The sequence below is a fragment of the Triturus cristatus genome, chromosome 6 (genome assembly GCF_964204655.1).
Source record: "Triturus cristatus chromosome 6, aTriCri1.1, whole genome shotgun sequence".
Taxonomy (NCBI): Eukaryota; Metazoa; Chordata; class Amphibia; order Caudata; family Salamandridae; genus Triturus; species Triturus cristatus.
In genome coordinates, this window is record NC_140589.1 from 299,884,399 (window position 1) to 299,906,493 (window position 22,095).

Sequence of the window (22,095 nt, forward strand, 5' to 3'; positions counted from 1 at the left end):
GCACCTGGACCAAACCTAAATCAGGGGTTCCTGTGGATAAGGGTGTGGCACGCCGCCATTGCCCGGCGCCAGGCGACCCCAGCTTTCTCACACAACACCCGACGCCTGAGAGTCTGGTTGTCCAGGCTTCTGCCTCGCCGAGCGCATTCCCTTCTGTTCCTCCGGACAAGAAATATAGGAAAATGGAGCAGTTTGGGAAAAAGATTTTCACTTCTGCCAGTTCCAGGTTGCAAGCAGTGAATACTGCGTGCCTGTTGGGCCGCTATTCCCATTCTGTGTGGGACACCGTGGCAGAGGTGCTGCCTCAGTGCCCTGTGGAAGCATGAGCGGTTCTTTCCCAGGCCATTACCGAAGGGAGGGATGCTGCTAAATTTACTATCCGTTGTGGGCTTGACACGGCCGATTCCCTCGGCAGGGCACTTTCCACAACAGTGGCGCTTCGCCAGTACGCTTGGCTCAGAACTACTGGCTTCTCCGGGGATGTCCAGAACACTTTGTTGGACATGCCCTTTGATGGCACTTGCCTGTTTGGTGACAAGGCGGATAGCACCCTGGAACGCTTTAAGGACTCTCGGGCTACGGCCCAGTCCTTGGGTCTCGCCACCACGCGTACTCCCTCTGGGTCCACTTTTCGCTCCTTTCAGGGTCAAGGCGCCCAAGTGCGTTCCTTTCAGACCCGCAAGCCTGCGCAGCCGCAATCTCAGCGCAGCCGCGGATGTGGGACCCGCCGTGTTTGATCCCGGGGACAGTGGACATGTCAATCCACCACCCCCCCTGCCGCCGCCGCCTCAAAACCTTCCTAGTCCGGTGTTTCAGGCCCACCAGACGCTAGTGGGTGGCAGGATTCGCCATCACCTTCCCCACTGGTGCACCATCACCTCGGACAGGTGGGTTCTGCAAATAGTCCGAAGGGGCTACTCCCTTCCCTTCGAGTCTACCCCTCCAGCCATGCCACCTCAGTACCACCGCATGTCGGGGGATCACCTGGCACTTCTCCAGCAGGAAGTTGCGGCCCTCTTGGCCAAGGGGGCCATCGAGCGCGTTCCGACATCAGGAGTAGGTCGTGGTTGTTATTCCCACTACTTCCTGGTTCCAAAGAAGGACAAGGGCCTGCATGCTATCTTAGACCTGCGGAACGTCAATCGCTTCCTCTGGAAGGAGAAGTTCAAGATGCTCACGCTTGCTCAGGTCTTTTCTGTCCTAGACTCGCTAGACTGGCTGGTAGAGCTGGACTTGCAGGATGCTTACTTTCATATACCCATCCTGCCGGCCCACCGGCGTCACCTACGGTTCACGGTAGGCCACGAGCATTTCCAGTTCACCAAGCTCCCTTTTGGCCTTACCAGTGCCCCTCGGGTGTTCACGAAAGTGATGGCGGTGGTCGCAGCGCATCTGCGCAGATCAGGGATTTCAATCTTCCCCTATCTCAACGACTGGCTTTTGAACGCGGGCTCACCCCAGGCAATCGTCTCCCACCTCCAGACTACGGCCGACCTCCTGCATTTGCTGGGGTTTCCCATTAACATGCCGAAGTCGCACCTGATTCCCTCTCAGCAGCTCCTCTTTATCGGAGCGGTTCTGGATACGGCGCAGTTTCTGGTTTATCCTCCCAAACAGCGAGTCTGGGACATTCGGGCTATGATTTCAATTTCGGACCTGGTCCTGGGTTTCGGTCAGGAATACCCTGAGGCTGCTGGGCCTCATGACCTCCTGCATCCTGCTGATCTAACATGCCAGATGACATATGTGGGCTCTGCAGTGGGACCTGAAGTTCCAGTGGACGCCGCATCGGGGGAACCTGTCCGACTACGTCCAGATCTCGGAGGGCAATGCACAAGACTTGCAGTGGTGGCTCATAAACCAGCGTTGGGTCAGCGGCAGATCCCTCTCCCTTCCCCAACCGGAGCACACAGTAGTCCCTCCTGGGATGGGGCGGCCACATGGGAGAGGCAGAGATCAGATGCCTCTGGTCTCCCGTGGAGTCCAAGCTCCATATCAATCTTTTGGCGCTCAGGGCGATTCTACTTGCACTGAAAGCATTCCTTCCCTCTGTCAAGGGGAGAGTAGTGCAGGTGTTCACAGACAACACCACCGCCATGTGGTACTGCAACAAGCAGGGCAGGGTGGGGTTGTGGACCCTATGTCAGGAGGCTCTACGTCTCTGGACGTGGCTGGAACGTCAAGGCGTTTCCTTGGTGGTTCAACACCTGGCAGGTACACTGAACGCCAGGGCGAACAAACTCAGCCGCAGGTCCATGTTGGATCACGAATGGCGTCTTCACTCGGAGGTGGTGCAAGGTCTCTTTCAGCAGTGGGGAGAACCTTGGTTAGATCTATTCGCCACCCAAGAGAACGCGCAATGTCAGCAGTTCTGCGCGTTGGAGTTTCCACGGCGGCGCACGCTCGGAGACACTTTTCGTCACGAGTGGAGTTGCAGTCTATTGTACGCCTTTCCACCTATACCACTTCTACCCAGAGTGTTAACGAAGATCAGATGCGACCTGGCCCAAGTCATTCTTGTGGCGCCGGACTAGGCTCGAAGAGTTTGGTATCCCGACCTACTCAGTTTGAGCGTAGATCCCCCGTTCCGACTGCCTCTTCAGGAGGATCTCCTGTCGCAGCAACAGGTCCTCCACCCAAATCTATCCAGCCTCCACCTCTTTGCATGGAGATTGAGCGACGACAGCTGATTACATTTGACTTGCTTCCTGAAGTATGTAATTCTGTCAGGCATCCCTCCACAAAAACGGTATACGCCTGTCGGTGGAAAACATTTGTGGCATGGTGCACAGCGAAAGCTGTAGATCCTCTTCCTGAAGTCCTATTGTTCCTTCTTTCTTTGGCCCAGCTGGGCTCTGCTCTGGGCACTATCAAGGGCTACCTTTCTGCTTTTTCAGCCTTTCTTAGGCTGCCTGATCAGCCCTCTCTTTTCAAGTCCCCGGTTGTCAATAGATTTCTCAAAGGCCTTACTCACCTTTTCCCTCCTATTCCTTTTGTGATGCCTCGGTGGGACTTGAACCTGGTTCTCACATACTTAATGTGCGCTCCCTGTGAGCCTCTTCATAACTGTCCTATGCGGTTATTAACTTTAAAAACTGTCTTCCTGGTGGCCATCACCTCCGCTCGGCGGGTGAGTGAGCTCCAAGCTCTTTCCTGTAAACCTCCTTTCCTGGCGATTCATCCGGACAAGGTTGTGCTTCGACCACGTCCCTCCTTTCTACCAAAAGTAGTCTCTGCCTTTCATCTCGGGCAAACTGTCATCTCTGCCCACTTTCTTTCCGCTTCCGTACCCTTCAAGAGAAGAGGAGAGGCTCCACCGTCTGGACCCAAAACGTGCGCTTTCGTTCTATCTCAACCGCACACAACCGGTTGGATGACCAGCTCTTTGTTGGCTACGTGGGTGCTAAGAAAGGTCGGGCTGTGCACAAGCGGATTATCAACCGATGGGTTGTCTTGTGCATTAAAGCCTGTTACTCTCTGGCTAAAGAGGAACCTCCAATTGGGCTACGTGCCCATTCTACCAGGGCGACAGCAGCTACTACAACATTGGGACGCAGTGTCCACCTGCAAGACATCTGTCAGGTGGCCACTTGGGCCTCGTTGCATACTTTCACTAAGCACTATTGCCTTGACAGTCAGGTCGGGAGAGACGGCTTCTTCGGCCGGTCGATTCTCTGTGACTTTTTGGTGTGATTTCACTTCGCAGACCCTCCACCGGGGTTCGTATTGTTTGGGTATGTATTCTAAGGTAAGGAATCTATCACTAACGTGTCTCTTTCAGATGCACAAGTTACTTTCTTGTTTAACGATATATCTGTAAGAGACATTAGTTAGTGATAGATTCCTTACCGCCCGCCCATCCTCACCGTTCTGCGAACTGTTCTCTAGGTTTCAGGTCATCCCTTTCAGGGCCCTCGTTCTATTGCACCAGTAGTCGGTCTCTGGCATGGCTCTGCGTTTCTGGCGTGGAAAGTCGTGTACAGAACTGACGTCAGCGCGCGTGGGCACGTCTAAGTAGCTCCGATGGTGTCATCTCGGCGAATACGATGCCAGCGACGTACGCGGAACCGCACGACGACGCCTACCGACGCGCAGGGGTACTGCTGACGAAAACTTTCCAGATCCAGTCTAGCGCCTGGGGATTTTCTAAGGTAAGGAATCTATCACTAACTAATGTCTGTTACAGATATATCGTTACACAAGTAAGTAACTTGTGCGTCAGGTCGTGTGGCCTGAGTAGTACCTGAAAACAGCTGGAACTGCGCCTATATGGAATAAGTCAATCGTCCAAGAGTATTTAGGTAGAACCTGTAAAATACAAAGAAGTTGATAATGCAATGTGTCACTGTTATTTATAAATGAAAACATATGTACTGAGTATATGCTGAATTTGATTGTGCCCATCCAGATTGTACTTGTTTTAAAATTGAATAAAGTTCTTACTTTTTTTTAAAGTATGGAGAGCTGGACCATGGCTTGTAGGTGTTCATAAAAAGTTGTATATTGTTTCAGAGGGCTTAGATTTTTTTGTTGATATTTCATCCTGTATTGGAAACCTAGAATCAAACGCTGTTTGCTACAGGCCCTCAATTCCAAATCCTGGGTTATCAAGACTGCATTTTCTGTCTCCAAAAGCCCTCCCTTTCTAATGCTGTGGTCTCACACTTTTTTTGTTTACTTTTTTCCTAGTGTATAAAGGAAGTTAGTGTGCTGCTGTGTAACCAGTCGCTCCTCCTACCCGCCCTGAAATTGCTAGTAGAAAGCCAAGAAGATGCCCTACATGCTGTGGCCCTGGAGCAAATTACGGCTGTTTCTAAGGTATGGTTAGACTGAATCTCTGCTATTTAAAATTACTTGCTCTTTGACCTTGCAGAATCACAGACTTACATATATCTTAAATGTTTTGCTGCACGGGGTTTGCACATCTGCTATGGTTACCCTGAGTGTTCAGAGTATGAATATTCAAAATATATGTGAGTTTTTCGAGGCAACGTGACCTACCCGGTAATTCCCTCCAGTCTATTTCCCCAAGGAAAATACCTGTGCCAAGGGTTGACGACATCTGTCTTCCCCAAGGTCTGCTGAGCGTGCGGCTATTATTATTTTCAAGGGGTTTGTGGACTCCGCATATGATCAGAAGGGTGGCTCAGTGGTGTATTGCCTCAGTGGACTAATGCGTCCACTCCAGGTGAGTGTGTTTGTCTTTTTGATCATAGATTCAGATCGCCATAGGTCCACTCAGGTTGTATGACGTTACAACGCATGCCATTAACCTGCATGCCGTTGTAAAGCTAATCTTTATCCGACTTGCTGGCGGGGTGCTCTGGAAGTTGGAATTGTTTAATTTACTATTCCAACTGCAGTGTGTGCAACAGTAGGGAAGGTGTTGGAGTTAAATCCAACACCTTCTACCCCCTGCTACACACCTTTCGCATTGCAATGGCATGTGGGGTAATGGCATGCGTTGTAACGCTTGCGGTGAAACGGCTGTTTCCCGCCCATTCAGATTTTCATCATTCCAAGGTTGATAAAATGAGTATCATTTCATTGGGTAACTATAAACTTGTGTTGTTCAGCACCAAAATGCCCTATTGAGTAGACGTGCAGTTTACAAATACCCACAATTTCATGTTATGTTATTCACTGCATTTGGGAAATTTCTAAGTCAGCTGAAAACGAAGGACCAGTTTACGGTATCTGTTATTTGGGCACAGGTTTGCTCCCTAGGCTGTATTGGAAACCTCCCACTACCATATATTTTCAATATCTACCCATCCTACAGTTCACTGCTGAACTCAAACTGGAGTAGCTGCATATCAGGCAGGCAAAAAAAGGAAGAGAAGGAAAGCTTACTCTGAGTTGTTTGCACTCTCTACAGTCGGTTAAGAACTTACAAAATCAGGCTGCATGCAGCGAACAATCCTTTCTCATCTTGCAGCAAACTGGGTCTAAAAATGTCTTGTGCACTCAGCTTTCACTATTGCACTCCTTCCTGTTTACATCCTGCTTCTTACGGAAGATCCCACCTTCGCAGGAACTCTGGAATAATCTGGCCTAGTTTTTGCAAACTAAAGTGTCAACATTAATGAGGCCATTAGACAAAATGGTCCCGATGCCCCATTTGCCTCTCATACTAAGAGTTCTCTTACTCCAGAGGTGACCATGCTACCCAGTGTCCTCAGACAACGTCACCTTTGCCTTGTTTCAGCTAAATCATGTTATGTAAGTGAACCTGGTCTTACCTCTATGCTCCAAGAACGGCCCTCCAACATTATTTTCCTCTTCAGGGAAATAATGATTGCGTCACTCCCAGAAGGCCATGTGCCCACTTTATGCAAGAAAAGCACAGTAGGGGGGCGTGGCCAACTGCCGAAGGAAATGGCCGCATGGTAGCTGTGCTCCGTTGCGCCATACCCGTAATATCCGCATAACTCTAGTCTGCCGCGTTCGCCCCTCTTTGCGCCTGGCTGCACATATTCCCCGGCCCGAAGTCTTGGCGAAGATTTGTGGTCCTCGGGGGCGTGTGTGCGGAGCGACGGGACCTGCTCTGCTGTGGAGGTCAGAGACGCGGTGCATGCCCAACACATCTCTGGGTGCGCACGAAAATCGACGCCAGGGTCGCGGCGTGGCGAGTGGGCCGCAACCTTCGCCGACCAGGTCTGGAACGGACTCTGTTGCCCGTTGATGCGGGTTATGGCACTGTGACGGCTGTTGCACTAAGTGGCTGGGGTTTGCACTCCCCATTGCCGGCAATCCCCTGGAGGCTGCAAGCATCCGGTAACCCAGACAGCAGCGGACGGCAGCACCCCGCAGCGTGAATACAGGTATGAGTGTTCCCCTGGCAGAGAGGCGTCTCCAGGGGGAATAGTGGGACTCCCCCAGCTGCCGTGGACTGGCCATAACTTAATACTCCTGGGCCCCTGCACACGCCGCAACAACCTGCATTTCTGCAATACCTGACGGCGCCGGAGTGGCGGACCCGCTTTTGAATGCTGAGGAGTGGCACCATCCAGCTCCTGTAACACCCGGTCTTCGCAGTTGAGGTCGGAGCCTCCTATATGTGCACGCTGTACGAAGGGATCTCTCCCACACGCCTGTGTTGTCCCCATTGGTCTTTGTTGCATCACCTGAGCCCTGATCAACGTAGTTTGGGGGGGGGGGGGAGCACCTGATAGGCGAAAACCGACAGGCCGGTGTGGGTAGAAACCCGCGGCAGGCGGCGGCGAGTCGCCAGAAGGACTGGTCCCCCGATTCCCCCCCCCCCCCCCCCTATCATTTCTTCTCCGGTATGGATTGGGGCCCACACCTGACAAGATGGCGTCCGGCCGCAACACGGTTCAAGCTAAAATTGACAAATTTGCGTGGCAGAGGAACCAGGAGGGGGATCAGTCCAATCCGAAGACCCCTGAGGAGCAACCAGAGTCCACACTACATGATATCCTGTCAGCAATAACGAGAGTGTGCACCTCCCTCGAAACCAGTATTGCCACGGTGGCCACAGAGGTGTCCCTGATGAGAGCAGATATGCAGAAAATGTCAGGACGCATTGGAGCTGTCGAGGCTGCCACTAAGGAACTCAAAACTGACTCCGAGCTTCTCAAGCACCAAGTGCTGAGCTCCGGATTACGCAGGAATCACTAACACTGCAACTTGACAACTCTGAAGGCCGCATGGGACGCAACAATGTCCGCGTCCTGGGCATGCCGGAATGGGCGGAGGGGCCGGCGGCCAACCTCTTTGTGGAAGAACTGATCCTCCAGCAACTTCAGCCCCGGGCCTCTCTAAATGCTTCTCAATTGAACGTGCCCACCGTGTACCTGGGGGCAGGCCTCGGCCTGGGGCGCCACCCCGACCTCTCCTGGAAAGGGTGTTCAACTACCGAGACAGGGATGCTATTCTACAGACAGCAAGGGTGGTCCCACCAATAGTCATTGAGAATAGCATGGTCACCATCTTTTCAGACTTCAGTCTGCGGGTCCAGAAACAACGGCGCAGTTTCCTGAAAGTGAAGTGAGCTCTTAGGGATCAAGGTATTAAGTACACGATGATGTTTCCAGCCAAGTTACGTATCGTATCGGAGGGAAAACTTTGGTTCTTCTCCAGGCCGGAGGAGGCGTGGGACTGGCTTGAGGGATGGAGAACCTTTGGCAAGCGATCCCACAGGCCTGTGGGAAGTGCAGGGGGCCCCAGAGGCCATGGACGCCGACAGGGGTCTCCTACGACGGAGGACTCGACAACCCGAAGTCCAGAAGGGTGAAGAACAGCAAGTATAAAATCCACCGGGGGGGTGGAACTTCCCAACTGCTTCTCGCCCATGGACGTGGACTGTCCTTGACTGAATGTTTTCTTATTCTGTTTGCTCTGATATGTATAGTGTCGCTGGGGTGGTGGGGGGATGAGGCTTGATTGCTTGAGAGTTTTCTGGCTGCGGGAGTGTTGGTGCTGCTGCCAGGTTATAGCAGCAGGCTCCGGGACTTTGATTTGAATAGCTGCTTGGGGGTTGGTGGGCCGGGGTGGGCGTTGTTTTCTTTCATAGATGCTCTAGGGAATGGGGTGGTATCACGTTCCTTGAATGTTGAGGGTGGGCGACAGGCGCTCTGCAGGTTGGGGGTGGCGGGTGGTTCAATGCCCGACCTGCAGGGAGGGGAGGGGAGGGGAGGGAGAGTTGAGTTGGGGGATTAGGGGGAGCGGTGGGTTTTCGGATTTTGTAATTGATATTTGTGTATTTTTGTTGATTGTTCTTTTATGTTTTGTATCGGTAGATGACAAAGCTCAGTTTTCCCTAACTCGACATGGTTACAACATGACTAGTGTTAATAAGCTATCAACTAGCACCATTGAAGGGATTTAGATACCTACAGATCAGCCATGCTGTTTCGGCGGCTTTGCCAAGAGAGATCCCTCTACCTGACTCTTCCCCCCTGGAGGACAGGCTGCTATTAGATCCCATGGACCGCAAGGCAATATCACTCACATATAAAAAGCTTGTCAACAATTGTGCAGATCCACTGCAGAAACTAAAACGGTGCTGGGAGACAGACTTAGGTACCAAAGAAGACAAGGACTGGTATGATGCACTGGCCTCCCCCAGGGAGGTCGCCATTCCCATGCGACTATGGCTCATCCAGTTGAAAATCCTACATAGAGTCTACTTCGATGCCAAACTTCTATTCAGACTGGGGAGGTGCCCTGACCCGCTTTGTCTCCGACACTGTAACCAAACAGGTACTTTTTATCCACATACTATGGGAATGCCCAAAACTACAGCACTACTGGGACGCAGTCACCCGTCAACTCAAGAGAACATGTGATAAGCCCCTTAAACGATCTCCCCAGCTTTGCCTTCTTAATATCTGGCATGCAACTGACCAAGATTGGGCCTCGATGGGCTTTACCATCGCAAAACGCAATATTGCACAGAAGTAGGGTGTGGATAGTGTCCTGTTGTTAAGAGACTGGGCAAAGGATATGGACTCGGCTATGATTGCAGAGAAAACCGTATTCAAGGGACGGGGATGCCCTAAGAAGTGGGACCACAAATGGGGTAGGTGGAACAGATACAGAGGGAACATTTGTGTCTCCCCTAAGATAGAGCTACGACGAGAAAGACAAGCACTGTTGGACCAGTTAACATCTGAGGTTGTATCCTCTCCCCTTCGCACTTAGAGACTACACGGCTCATAGGCTTACATTAGTAATTAGTGTTAGCTAAAATGTTTAAGCTAGGTAATGTACCCCGAGGATGGCTGCTCAAAGGTCAGAAACGTAAAAGTGTCCAGGTTAATGCTCAAATGTGTGTGGAGACGAAATTCTGGCTACACTGGGGGGCGGGGGAGGCGGTGGAGTGTAATCAGTGCAACGATGCTTGATGTATATCGATACTATGTTGTTGACAAAATAAGAAATGTTAAAAAAAAAAAAAAGAAAGGCACAGTAACGCTACATTTGAAAAAGCAAACCTTGCTCCTCGTTACCTTTAGAATTATAGGCCGCTGCCCTTTTTGCCAGTAATGGGTTAAATGATAAAGCAGCAACTAGGTTGCTGGATCTCTGGAATCAGCAGGAGTTCTGAACTTCTGCCAGGCACGTTCTATCCCAGACATAGTGCAATGTCAGTATTATTGCCCATGTTTGATGACTTAAGATGCATAAGAGATTTTGGCCTCCCTGCTGTTCTACTTCTTTTAAACCTCTCTGCAGCTTTTGACATGGTCATGGCATATCAAGCCCACCACTGTATTAGTTCATATTCTTCCTGACAGGCTGTTCCCAGACAGTGCATTTTGTTGCTAGCCGTACCTCACCGACTGCCTGACCTTCCACCAACCCTCCAGACACCTGTGCTTCGCCTCCCTCGCGTACACCCCCACATCTGCTGAAGCAACACTGGATGATGCTCCTTCTTCTACCTTGCAGCTAAATCCTGGAACACCCCTTTCCCCGCACCCCCTTCACCTCCGGGCCTCCACCTTGCTCCTAGAATTCCGAAAGCCACTCAAGACCTGGCTGTTCGACTGAACCCACCAGAAGTAGCTAGACCCTCATTGCCTAGATACCCTTATGGGTGATTAGCCACACTCTATAATCCTGTTTGATTAATTCCCAAGGAACTTCCAGTAAATTGTTGAGTACTTAAGGGATCTGCAGTCCACAGGCACTTTTTCCTGTTCTGTTTAGCATCTGCATGCAGCCACTGGGGATCTGATTAGGGCCGTTGGTTTTAATATATGGCGATGACACCCAGATTCTTCTGAAGTTTGCTAATCAGACGCCTTATAACATCAATTGCCTCAGATACTGTCTCTGTAGAGAAGCAGAATTGTCTACAGGTTTCTAAAACGCAGTAGAGCTAAGACAGATTCATCTGATTTGAGGCGATTAACCAGTCTTGATAGGGGTTCCCTAGCCACCCTTGAAGGGCGGCTTCCCAACTTCCATGCACTTGGAATAAATCTTGGCATCTGATTCAACTGGGACCTCACTTTCTAGGAGCAGAGTCTGCGACTGTGGCCAGGCTGTATTTTGACTTTAAAGGCTCTTAGAAAGGTTCTAGTGTTCATTCCACTTCTCACCCGTCAGTAGTCAGTGACATGATTCGATCTCATCTCGATAATACCAATAGCATCACGTTGGTGTGCTAGCATCTCTGCTGGAATGGTTTCGGAGAATCCAAGATATGGTATTAAGACTAATTTGCGACCTCCACATGTTTTAATATATCCCAGCACTCCACAGGGCTTTGTACTGGTTTTCTGTATTTCAAAGGATCAACTCTGGGTTGCACATAGAGCCCAGCATCGGATTGGTTCTAAATTTCTAGCAGATACTATCATTTCATACATTCATCCTAAGCCTAGTGATCCAGGCTCTAACACCCTCACCCATTGTGATAAAAAAGCTTTCAGAGCTCTGAGCCCTCAACTCTAGAATAACCTTCTTTGGTCTGTGCTCCTCTTTGTTGATTTCTAGGCCTTTAGGAGGATGTTAACAACTACTTTTTTGCCCGTACTGTCCTTCATTTCTGTCTCTCTCTCTCTGGTCTGAGTTTTTGTCTTATTTAAATTAAGTCCGATCTCCAGGATGTCCCTTCAAGTGTTAGACTTAAAAAAAAAAAATATGACTTAATATCTGTTACTATATTTTCTCTCAACACACTTTTGTAAACATTTTTGCGAATGGTTATTTTTTTGTTTGAATAAAACTCAGTTCGGCTTTACAGTTACGCACTGGCTGTTTTATCTGTTTTTGTTACAAACTTGGTTCTTTTTAACATCATTTCGGGTTTAGTCCGTATAGTAATATCTGTAATAATCATAATTGTGTTTCAGAATGAGTTCCATGTGAACGCATGTATCTGAAAAAAACACGTAGTGATTGATTCCTTACCCTAGAATTGCCCCCAAGCACCAGACTGGATCCGGAAAGTTTTCGTCAGCAGTACCCCCGCGCGTCAGTAAGCGTCGTCGTGCGGCTCCGCGTGCGTCGTTGGTGTCATCAGCGCTGAGATGACGTCGCTGGAGCTACTTAGACACGCCCACGCGTGCTGACGTCAGTTCTGGCTTTTTCCGCGCCAGCAAGTGCAGATCCGGGAAGAGCAAGTACCCCCAGTCACTTTTTGACTGAGTTTTTTCGAGGCCTTTTGTCTCCTTTTCTTTTAGTCGATCGACTCCTGGTGTCGTATGGATGCCCAGCTTTAAGAACTGTGGGGACTGTCACCACATGATGTCGGTGTGGGACCCACACCGCGTGTGTCTCTACTGCCTGGAGCGCGACCACGACTCCAAGTCATGACCCGACTGCCAGGCCATGGTGCCGAAGACTTTGTGGGAGCAGTCCCGAAAGTTGCTGGAAGTCCGGCAGTTGGCTCTGCGCCGCTCAAGGTCCCGGTCCCGTGGGAGGTCGAGGGATCGGTCGCGGAGCCGGCACCATTGTTCCTCTGGATCTAAGTCTTCTCACTCCGGGTCAGGTAAGTCGAAGCATTCCAAAAAGAAGTCAAAGAAGCGTCGTTGCTCCTTGACTTCCCATCGCGCGACGCGCCTGAGTGTGCGGGTGGTGCCACCGCCGCGGCTCCGGCGGAGCCTGCAATGTCACTGCCGCCCTACCCGCCCTTTCTGGGTCCGTCGGCAACGCCTGCTCAGGTGCAAGAGATTCTTGCTGCCATGGCCCGACCCTTTGGGCCGTCTGGCCCCGCCTGTGCGCCTACATTCCCCGCGGGCCCAACTGGACGTCCTGTCCTTCCATTGCCGGCGACGCCAGCTGACCTTATATTACCTCCGCCAACATCGACCCCACCGGCACCACCTCCGACTTCACCCACTCCTCGAGGCGACGTCGTCCTCAGTTTCAGTCCTGAACCGGACATGGTGCCGGATCGGCGTCGCTCGGCGCCGATCCCGACGCCGATGGGGCCCTTTTTCCCTTATGTCCGTCCTCCTTATTTTCAGCCTGTTTCGCAGACTTCGGAGTAAGGGGAGGACTGGGAGGGGTCTGAGGACCCTCTCACACAACAGTGTGATTGTGATCCGGACTGGGCAGAGGATTTGGGGGATGCCAGTGTTCTTGACACCTCACCTGACCTTTGCATGCTGTCTCCTCCTACCGTGGCTATGGAGGATGGAGCCAGTTATGCAGTGGTACTACGTATTGCAGCCGAGGCCCTCCACCTCGAACTCCCTACAGTGGCCGTCAGGACTAACCTCCTGACAGAAGTGCTTCAGCCAGTGGCGACCTCTTCGGAGCCCTTGTTGCCGTTTAATGATGCACTTTCTGATGTCCTTTTGGACACTTGGTCCAGGCCCAACACAGGGGCTCCTGTGGACAGGAACGTGGCCCGACGCCATCGTCCGGCTCCGGACATCCTCCTCTTTCTCTCCCAACACCCCACTCCCAAAAGCTTGGTTATCCAAGCCTCTGCTTCCCAGAGCGCATTCCCTTCCGCACCTCCGGATATGGAATCCAAGAAGCTGGAGCAGCTTGGCAAGAAACTGTTTTCATCTGCCAGCTTAGGGCTGCGGTCGGTGAACACTGCATGCCTCTTGGGCCGTTATTCCCACTCTCTGTGGGATACGGTTGCGCAGGTGCTGCCCAACTGTCCGAAGGAGGCACGGACAGTAGTCTCCCAAGCTGTTGCTGCTAGGAGAGACGCAGTGAAGTTCACTATTCGTTGTGGGCTCAATACTGTCGAATTGCTGGGCAGGGGCGATTTCCACGACGGTGGCGCTTAGGCGCCACGCTTGGCTGAGAGCAACTGGCTTCTCAGGGTATGTCCAGAACTCCTTGATGGACATGCCCTTTGATGGCATTCGCCTTTTTGGCAATAAAGCGGATAGTGCGTTGGAGCGCTTTAAGGACTCACGGGCTACGGCCAAGTCCTTGGGCCTGTCAGCCACTCGCCCTCCTCGGTCTTCTGCATTTCGCTCCTTTCGTGGCCACGGAAGGGGTGCCCCAATACATTTGTTCCAGAGCCACAGGCCTGCGCAGCAACATCCTCGGCGCGGACGTGGGAACTGTCGAGGTGGTTCTGGGGACCAGCGGGCGGGTCAGTCCACCTCCACCCCCGCAGCGTCCACTGCAAAGCCTTCCTAGTCCAAACTTACAGGCCCATCAAATGCCAGTGGGCGGCAGGATTCGCCATCATCTTCCCCACTGGCGCAACAGCACATCTCACAAGTGGGTGCTGCAAATTGTCCAAAGGGGCTACTCCCTCCCTTTCAAGACTTTCCCTCCAGCCATGCCACCTCAGTACCACCGCACGTCGGGGGACCATCTTGTGCTTCTTCAACAGGAAGTCACGGCCCTTCTGGCCAAGGGTGCCATCGAGCGCCTTCCTGGGCCAGAAGTAGGTTGTGTTTGTTATTCCCACTACTTTCTGGTCCCTAAGAAGGACAAGGGCCTGCGTCCTATCTTAGACCTTCGGAACATCAATCGCTTCCTCCGGAAGGAGAAGTTCAAGATGCTCACACTTACTCAAGTCTTGTCAGCCCTAGACCCTTAAGACTGGATGGTGGCATTGGACTTGCAGGACGCTTACTTTCATATCTCTGTCCTGCCAGTCCACCGGCGTTACCTGCGGTTCACAGTAGGCCACAAGCACTTTCAGTTCACCGTGCTCCCCTTTGGCCTTACCAGCACCCCTCGGGTGTTCACGAAAGTGATGGCGGTGGTCGCAGCTCATCTGCGCAGATCAGGGGTTCTGGTCTTCCCCTATCATGACGACTGGTTGTTGAAGGCGGGCTCGCCCCAGGCAGTCGTCTCCCCCCTCCAGACTACGACTGACCTCCTGCATTTGCTGGGGTTCTCCATCAACGTGCCGAAGTCACACCTGATTCCCTCTCAGAAGCTCCTCTTCATCAGAGCAGTTCTGGATTCAGCGCAGTTTTGGGATTATCCTCCCGAGCAGCGAGTCCGGGATATTCGGGCTATAATTCTGATCTTTCAGCCTCTATCCTGGGTTTCGGTCAGGATGACCCTCCTGCTATTGGGCCTTATGGCCTCCTGCATCCTGTTGGAGGATCATGTCCGATGGAATATGCGGGCTCTGCAGTGGGACCTGAAGTTCCAGTCGGCACAGCATCAGGGCAACCTGTCAGATCACTTCCAGATCTCGGAGTGTACTGCACAACAATTGCAGTGGCGGCTCACGAGTCGCGATTGGGTCAATGGCAGATCCCTCTCCCTTACCCAACCGGAACACACAGTGGTGACAGACGCGTCCCTTCTGAGATGGGGCGGCAACATGAGAGAGGTGGAGATCAAAGGACTCTGGTCTCCGGCGGCAGCCTGGTCTCCGGCGGCAACCCGGCTCCATATCAACCTTCTGGAGCTTTGGGTGATCCAACTTGCACTGAAGGCATTCCTTCCCTCTGTCAAGGGGAGAGTAGTGCAGGTATTAACAGACAACACCACCGCCATATGGTACTGCAACAAACAGGGCGGGTGGGGTCATGGACCCTATGTCAGGAGGCTCTGCGTCTCTGGACATGGCTGGAACATCAGGGCATTTCCCTGGTGGTTCAACACCTGGCAAGTTCTCTGAACACCAGGGCAGACGAACTCAGCCGCCAGTGCATGATGGATCACGAATGGCGTCTGTACTCGGACGTGGCGCAAGGTCTCTTTCAGCAGTGGGGAGAGCCTTGGTGAGATCTATTCGCCACCGAAGAGAACGCGCAATGTCATCAGTTCTGCACATTAGAAATTCCAAGGCGGCACTCGCTAGGCGACGCTTTTCGTCGCGAGTGAAGTTGCGGTCTACTATACGCCTTTCCGCCTATACCACTTCTACCCAGAGTGCTGAAGAAGATAAAGTGGGACCGGGCCCAAGTCCTTCTTGTGGCTCCAGACTGGGCTCGAATAGTATGGTACCCCGAGCTACTCAGCATGGCTATCGATCCCCCGATCCGACTGCCTTTTCGGGAGGATCTTCAGTCGTAGCAACAGGGGACGGTCCTCCACCCGAACCTGTCCAGTCTCCACCTCCTTGCGTGGAGATTGAGCGGTGGCAGTTGACGTCTTTTGATCTGCTTTCCAAAGTTTGCGATGTAATCTTGGCAGCCAGGCATCCCTCCACTAAGTCGGTATACGCCTGCAGGTGGAATAAGTTTGTGGCATGGTGCACAGCAAAGGCTGTGGATCCCCTTTCTGCCCCTCTTTCAGAGGTCCTTTTATTCCTCCTTTCTTTGGTCCAGCAGGGCTCTGCTCTGGGCACTATCAAGGACTATCTCTTGGCCATTTCAGCCTTTTTACGGCTTGACTCGTCTTTTCCCTCCTGTACCTTTCATAATGCCTCAGTGGGCCTTGACCCTGTTTCTGACATTTCTGATGTGTGCTCCTTTTGAGCCACTTCGCAACTGTCCTCTTCGTCTTCTTACTTTAAAGACGGCCTTCCTGGTGGCCATCACCTCTGCCAGAAGAGTGCGTGAGCTCCAGGCTCTTTCTTCTAAACCTCCTTTTCTCTCTGTCCTTCCGGACAAAGTGGTTCTAAGGACTCGTCCCTCTATTCTGCCGAAGGTTGTCTCCGCCTTTCATATCGGGCAGGCCATCACTTTGCCCACCTTCTTTCCGCCTCTGCATCCCTCAAAAGAGGAAAAGAGGCTCCACCGTCTGGACCCAAAACGTGCGCTCTCATTCTACCTGAACCGCACACAACAGTTCCGGGTGGATGACCAGCTCTTTCTTGGCTACAGGGGCGCCAAGAAAGATTGGGCCGTGCACAAGCAGATCATCTCTCGGTGGGTCGTTCTGTACATAAAGACTTGTTATTCTTTGGCTAAAAAGGAGCCTCCGGTGGGGCTGTGCGCCCAGTCAACCAGGGCGACAGCAGCTACTACTGCTTTGAGACAGGGAGTTCCCTTGCATGACATCTGTCAGGCAGCTACGTGGGCCTCGCTTCACACGTTTACCAAGCATTATTGTCTGGACAGCCAAGTCCGGAGAGACGGCTTCTTTGGCCGGTCAGGTTCTCCAGGATTTTCTGGTGCGATCTTGGTTCGCAAACCCACCACTGGGGTTGGTATTGCTGGGGTATGTATTCTAAGGTAAGGAATCTATCACTACGTGTTTCTTTCAGATGCTCAGGTTACTTAACTTCGGTAACGATATATCTGTAAGAAACATTAATAGTGATAGATCCCTTACTGCACCACCCATCCTCCCCGTTCTGCGAACTGATTTCTAGGGTTAAGGTCATCCCTTTCAGGGCCATAGTTTCATGGCACCAGTGGTCAGTTTCTTGCATGGCTCTGCGTTCCTGGCACGGAATGTCGTGTACAGAACTGTCTTCAGCGCGTGTGGGCGCGTCTAAGTAGCTCCAGCGATGTCATCTCGGTGCCAACGACGCACGCGGAGCCGCACGACGACGCCTACCGACGTGCAGGGGTACTGCTGACAAAACCTTTCCGGATCCAGTCTGAAGCCTGGGGGTAATTCTAAGGTAAGGAATCTATGACTACTAATGTTTCTTACAGATATATCGTTACAGAAGTTAAGTAACTTGTGCTTCAAGCATTATCTGTTTTTATGAGAAGCATTGTGAGAGGAAAGAATTGTGTGTCTGGGCTCCATCAAGGAGCTAGATACTGTTAGGAATTTTTCTTAGTCTAATAAAAACATTCAAACAGTGCCTGACTCGTTTCTGGGGTCCTGGCACACAATGCTGTGTTCCAGCAAGGACCTGGCACTGTTTGGCTTCTTTGCTAGCACAAGAAGAAAGCCAAACAGTGTCTGGATTTCATTTTAGTATATTAAAAAAACCCAGCCAGGCTTCTTTCTGAAGCACAGCTACTCAATTATATGCTACAACAATTTCTGATATGCTGTGAGATTCATTTCCTAGCCTAAGAAAAAATCCACACAGCTTCTATTTCTTTGCGGTTGCACAGAGCCACTACTGCTTCCTTTCACAATGCTTCTCATGGGGAAAGAAGCATGGTGAGAGGAGGTATTTGTGCTAAAGTACCAACCTACTCCAGTTATTTTAATCCAAAATACAATCCTGGCATGTATTTTTCATGGATTCGATCTTCCTTGGAATCAACTCAGTACCTGAACACCTCATTGCTTTTTGTCCCTAGATAATGCAGTGTTGGGTCATTTTAGCCTTCTCTTTACTTTTAATTGTCTCATAACTTGGAAGAGCGTTGAATGCTACCCTACACTATATGTCCAGTCAAATATGCACCACCTATACAGCATCTTAAAGAAATCAATTGCGACACTCCAGAGGATACATAACATAGCAGTGAAAGTGTGATTTGATCCAAAGAAATCTGATCATATAAAACCCAGTCTAGAAGCCCTGCTCTAGCTCTTAGCTGACCCTGAAAATTATTTCATAGTCCTGGGCACCACACACAAGAACGTGATCCTGAGCATTTACTAAAACTGGTGCCACACTATGCCCCTGCCATAGCACTAAAGTCCTGCCAGCTTTCGGTGATCCATTTCATGGGGCCACTCTTCCCAACTGGAACCTTTTTAGTGAGACAAACAAATACAACAGAGGGTACTAAAAAATGCAATTAGAGCCTAATTCTAGTATACACTTCATTTTCACTTAGGATTCAATCAATTCAGTCTCATTTTCTGATAGTCAGGAAGGACCTAAAGACCATACATTTTTGCAAAAGCATTCTAGTGAGGTTGCAGATCTTTGTCTAGCAATCCCAAACAGCTCTCTCTCCACTGGGCTACAAGGCCCACTGGACAAGGCAGATCGAAGGTGACCAGACAGAAGCAACAAAATATCTTCCTTTATGCTGATACGGGACACAATCTATTTGTTTCCACTGAATAAAACAATCTTCAGTCTTCAACATAGAATCTTCATTCAGTCATATACCTGGCACATTTATCATATTCAGATGATGTAATTTTAAACCGTTCTGTTTCTCATGGTTTTAAGAATCTGCTCAGAAGTAGTCAAAAGCAACATTGTCTAATGTCACCTAAAAACCTAAATAAGCAGAATAACCTTCAAAACAAGAGTGAAATGTGGGACTAAGCCGTGTTATGACATTACCAAGACAAAAGACATCCTAATTGTATGAGAAATGAACTCTAGATATCTATACCAATTTTAAAACATTTTGTAAGAAATTAGGTTACTGGTTGAGGGGGTGAAACCCTACTTGAGCAGCAACCTCAATTCTTGTCAGGGTGAGATCCATTCAACCCCCCAAATTAATTTGTGCTCAACTCTCTCGTGGCTTGGCACAGAGCAGTCATGCTTAACTTGGAGGTAATGTATGAAGTATTTATGCAGCACTTCAAACAATAATAAAGTGAAACCACACCTCAAGAAAAATCCCACACAAACTTGGAAAATATGGAGTAAATTTTAATAAATAAATCAAGACCATAATGATAAATATATGATCAGAAGAACCAGAAATATACTAAGTGAAAATAGCGCCAGAAAACACAAAGTGACAACTGTGGTTACCTTGTCACGCCAGACTGGGACAAAGGCACTAGTTCAGGCAGACCGCTATAGAGCGTGATCCAGTTAGGTCCGCTGAACACCGGACGTTAATCCTGGTTGTGAAGAGATGCTGAGTGCCGTGTTGAGAATACTTCATGCAATAGAGGCTATGCTAGATCTGGGCAAGGAGATGGGTCAGGTAGCTCCGGTTCCAATGGGCTGTGTTGGGCGAGGTGAGGTCCTTTCGTAGAGATGTGTCTGCTCCGATGGGCTGCGATGTGAAGTCCTTGCGTTGGGGAAATCCGTGAGCAGGAGATGCGTCGGTTCCGCTGCCGATGTGTCGAGCAGCAAAGGCGATGCGCCGGTTCTGCAGGAAATGTGCCCTAGAGAAGATACTTCGGTTTGGCTGGATCCAGATGGACTGGAAGAGCACCGGGGGTCCAGGACTGGGGTGGCACCCCTTGGGAGGGCAGGATTCACAGATGGCAGCCTTCAGTTTTTGGGTTCAAGGTTGTTGGAAGCCTGTTGTGTGCTTGAGGATTCTGATTAGGAGGCCAGCTAACTAGCTCTTGGAGTCAGGCTGGGAACCTAGGGTCAGAGTTGCATGTCCAATCCTTCTCACCCAGGCAAGAGACCAGCAGGTCGGCACTGCAGAGCAGCAGTCCATCAGAGTGGTGGTCCTTTCAGCAGCACAGCAGTCCTTGTTCCTGTGCAAAATGCTGCTGCTAGGCTGCTTTTTCGCTTACTCAAATCTGCCTCAGGTTCCAATCTGCTTCTGGAATTACATTGGTTGAGGATCATCAAGCGCATTGAGTTTAAAGCACTGTGCTTTATGTTTGGAGCCAAACAGGGCTTAGGACCTCTTTACATTCAGAAACTGGTGGCTCCGTACCAGCCGACTTGCACCCTAAGATCTTCAAATCAAACAGTGTTCTCTGTACCAAGGTTTCGTTTAACCCGCATGAAAGGCCGTTCTTTCGCATATCTTCGCCCTAAACTGCAGAACTCTCTTTTCTCCGCTTTAAAGAATTGTAATTCACTCCTGAGCTTTCGTAAGGGTCTGAAAACCTTGTTTTTTTCGCTAATTGCATTGGACCTGTACATTATCCTGCACCAGGAAACCTTCTGGTGTAGCTCCACGCATTAGAAATTGCATAATAATAATCAGCAGAGTCCACAGGTCCAGAAGCTTACTGAAGAGTTGGGTCTGAGTTCCAATGTTTATACCTGGTGCCCACTTTGAAGTTTCCACTCCCCTGAGATGTCAAGCATCCCCTTCCTCCCTGCCTTAGTCCTTGCTTGTCTGGGTCACAGTAAATCAGCGTCAAACCCTTTGTGAAAGTGCTCAGGCAGAGCCTTTGTAATGTGCAAGTGTGGTATTTGACAGCTTCTCCTTCTCATTAACTCGAAGTGGCCCATCCTGACAACACTTATCTTCCCTTTGTCTCACTGTCTGCAAGCGATACACAAAGACCAACTTCCAGCTACACCTAGTCATGTGACTCAGCATTAGGCTGCAGACACCAAATGATTAGGACAAGAAAATGCCGATTTTCTTAAAGTGGCATTTTCAGTATTGAGATTACAAACCCAGCTTTACCATTAAAGATGGCTTCTATTATGTACACCAAACTTGACCAGTCTATCTGTTACCACTTTAAAGTTAAATGTAATAAGGAACTCCAATGTTATTGTATGGGAGAGGTAGGCCTTGCAGTAGTGAAAAACTAATTTAGGAGTTTTTCACTACCAGTACTTGTAAACCTTAAAAGTGCATGTCCAACATTTAAATTACACTGCGCCCTGCCCTTTGGGCCTACCCTAGAGGTGTCTTAAATGTATAGGTTTGGGCCTGGCAAAAGGTTTATTTTGACAGGTCAAAATAGTTTAAATTGCACACACAGGTTGCAATGGCAGGCCTGAGATGTTTAAAATGGCTTCTCAAATGGGTGGCACAATCAGTGCTGCAGTCCCACTAGTAGAATTTAATTTACAGGTTCTGGGCATGTGTAGTATCACTTTACTAGGGACTTAAATGTAAATTAAATAGGCCAATTGGATGCAAGCTAATACTACCATGTTTTAAGGAGAGAACACAAGCACTTTAACACTGGTTAGCTGTGGTAAAGTGTTCAGGGTCCTAAGGCTAGCAGAAATGAAGTCAGCAAAACAGGAGGGCTGAAGCCAAAAAGTTAGGGGAGACCCATGCCAAGGATATCCGGTTTAATACGTATCGTGCTATATTTTGCTATCTGAGCAGTGTAAAGGTCAGGCTGGGACAGAAAATAGACCCTGGCACCAAAATGAAAATATCCCACATTAGTGAGTTAACATGCTCAAAAAAAGGTGGCCCATATTATAAATTAAAGCCGTTTGGAACTTGTAAAGAGGCTGTATAAGTGTTTTGCAAGGGTTGGGAGACTGCATGGATTTGAGTTTAATGCAGGCATTGTTTGTGGTAATATCATGGAAATCTACAGTAAACACCAGCCCACAAGACCATATAACAGGTCCACAAACAATTAAAATAACAGCCCACACATTGACCTGTCAGACCCTGCCCTTCGGGTACTGCCTGATTGCCCTCTAGTATAGGCCTACCCTGGGCATATATGTGGCCACTGTTACGTTACATAATCAATCAACAGCATATTATTGTCTATTGGTTGTGAAAA

At 50.1% G+C, this 22,095-nt stretch overlaps 1 protein-coding gene across 2 annotated transcripts in view; it reads left to right on the forward strand.

The window, feature by feature from the left end:
- NBAS (NBAS subunit of NRZ tethering complex) overlaps positions 1 to 22,095 on the forward strand; it is a 2,067,161-nt gene that overhangs the window by 2,032,813 nt on the left and 12,253 nt on the right. For both annotated transcript variants that reach the window (XM_085610668.1, XM_085610669.1), the window contains one exon: positions 4,690 to 4,818. In XM_085610668.1, the coding sequence (XP_085466794.1) occupies positions 4,690 to 4,818 (129 nt within the window). The remainder of the gene's footprint in view (positions 1 to 4,689; positions 4,819 to 22,095) is intronic.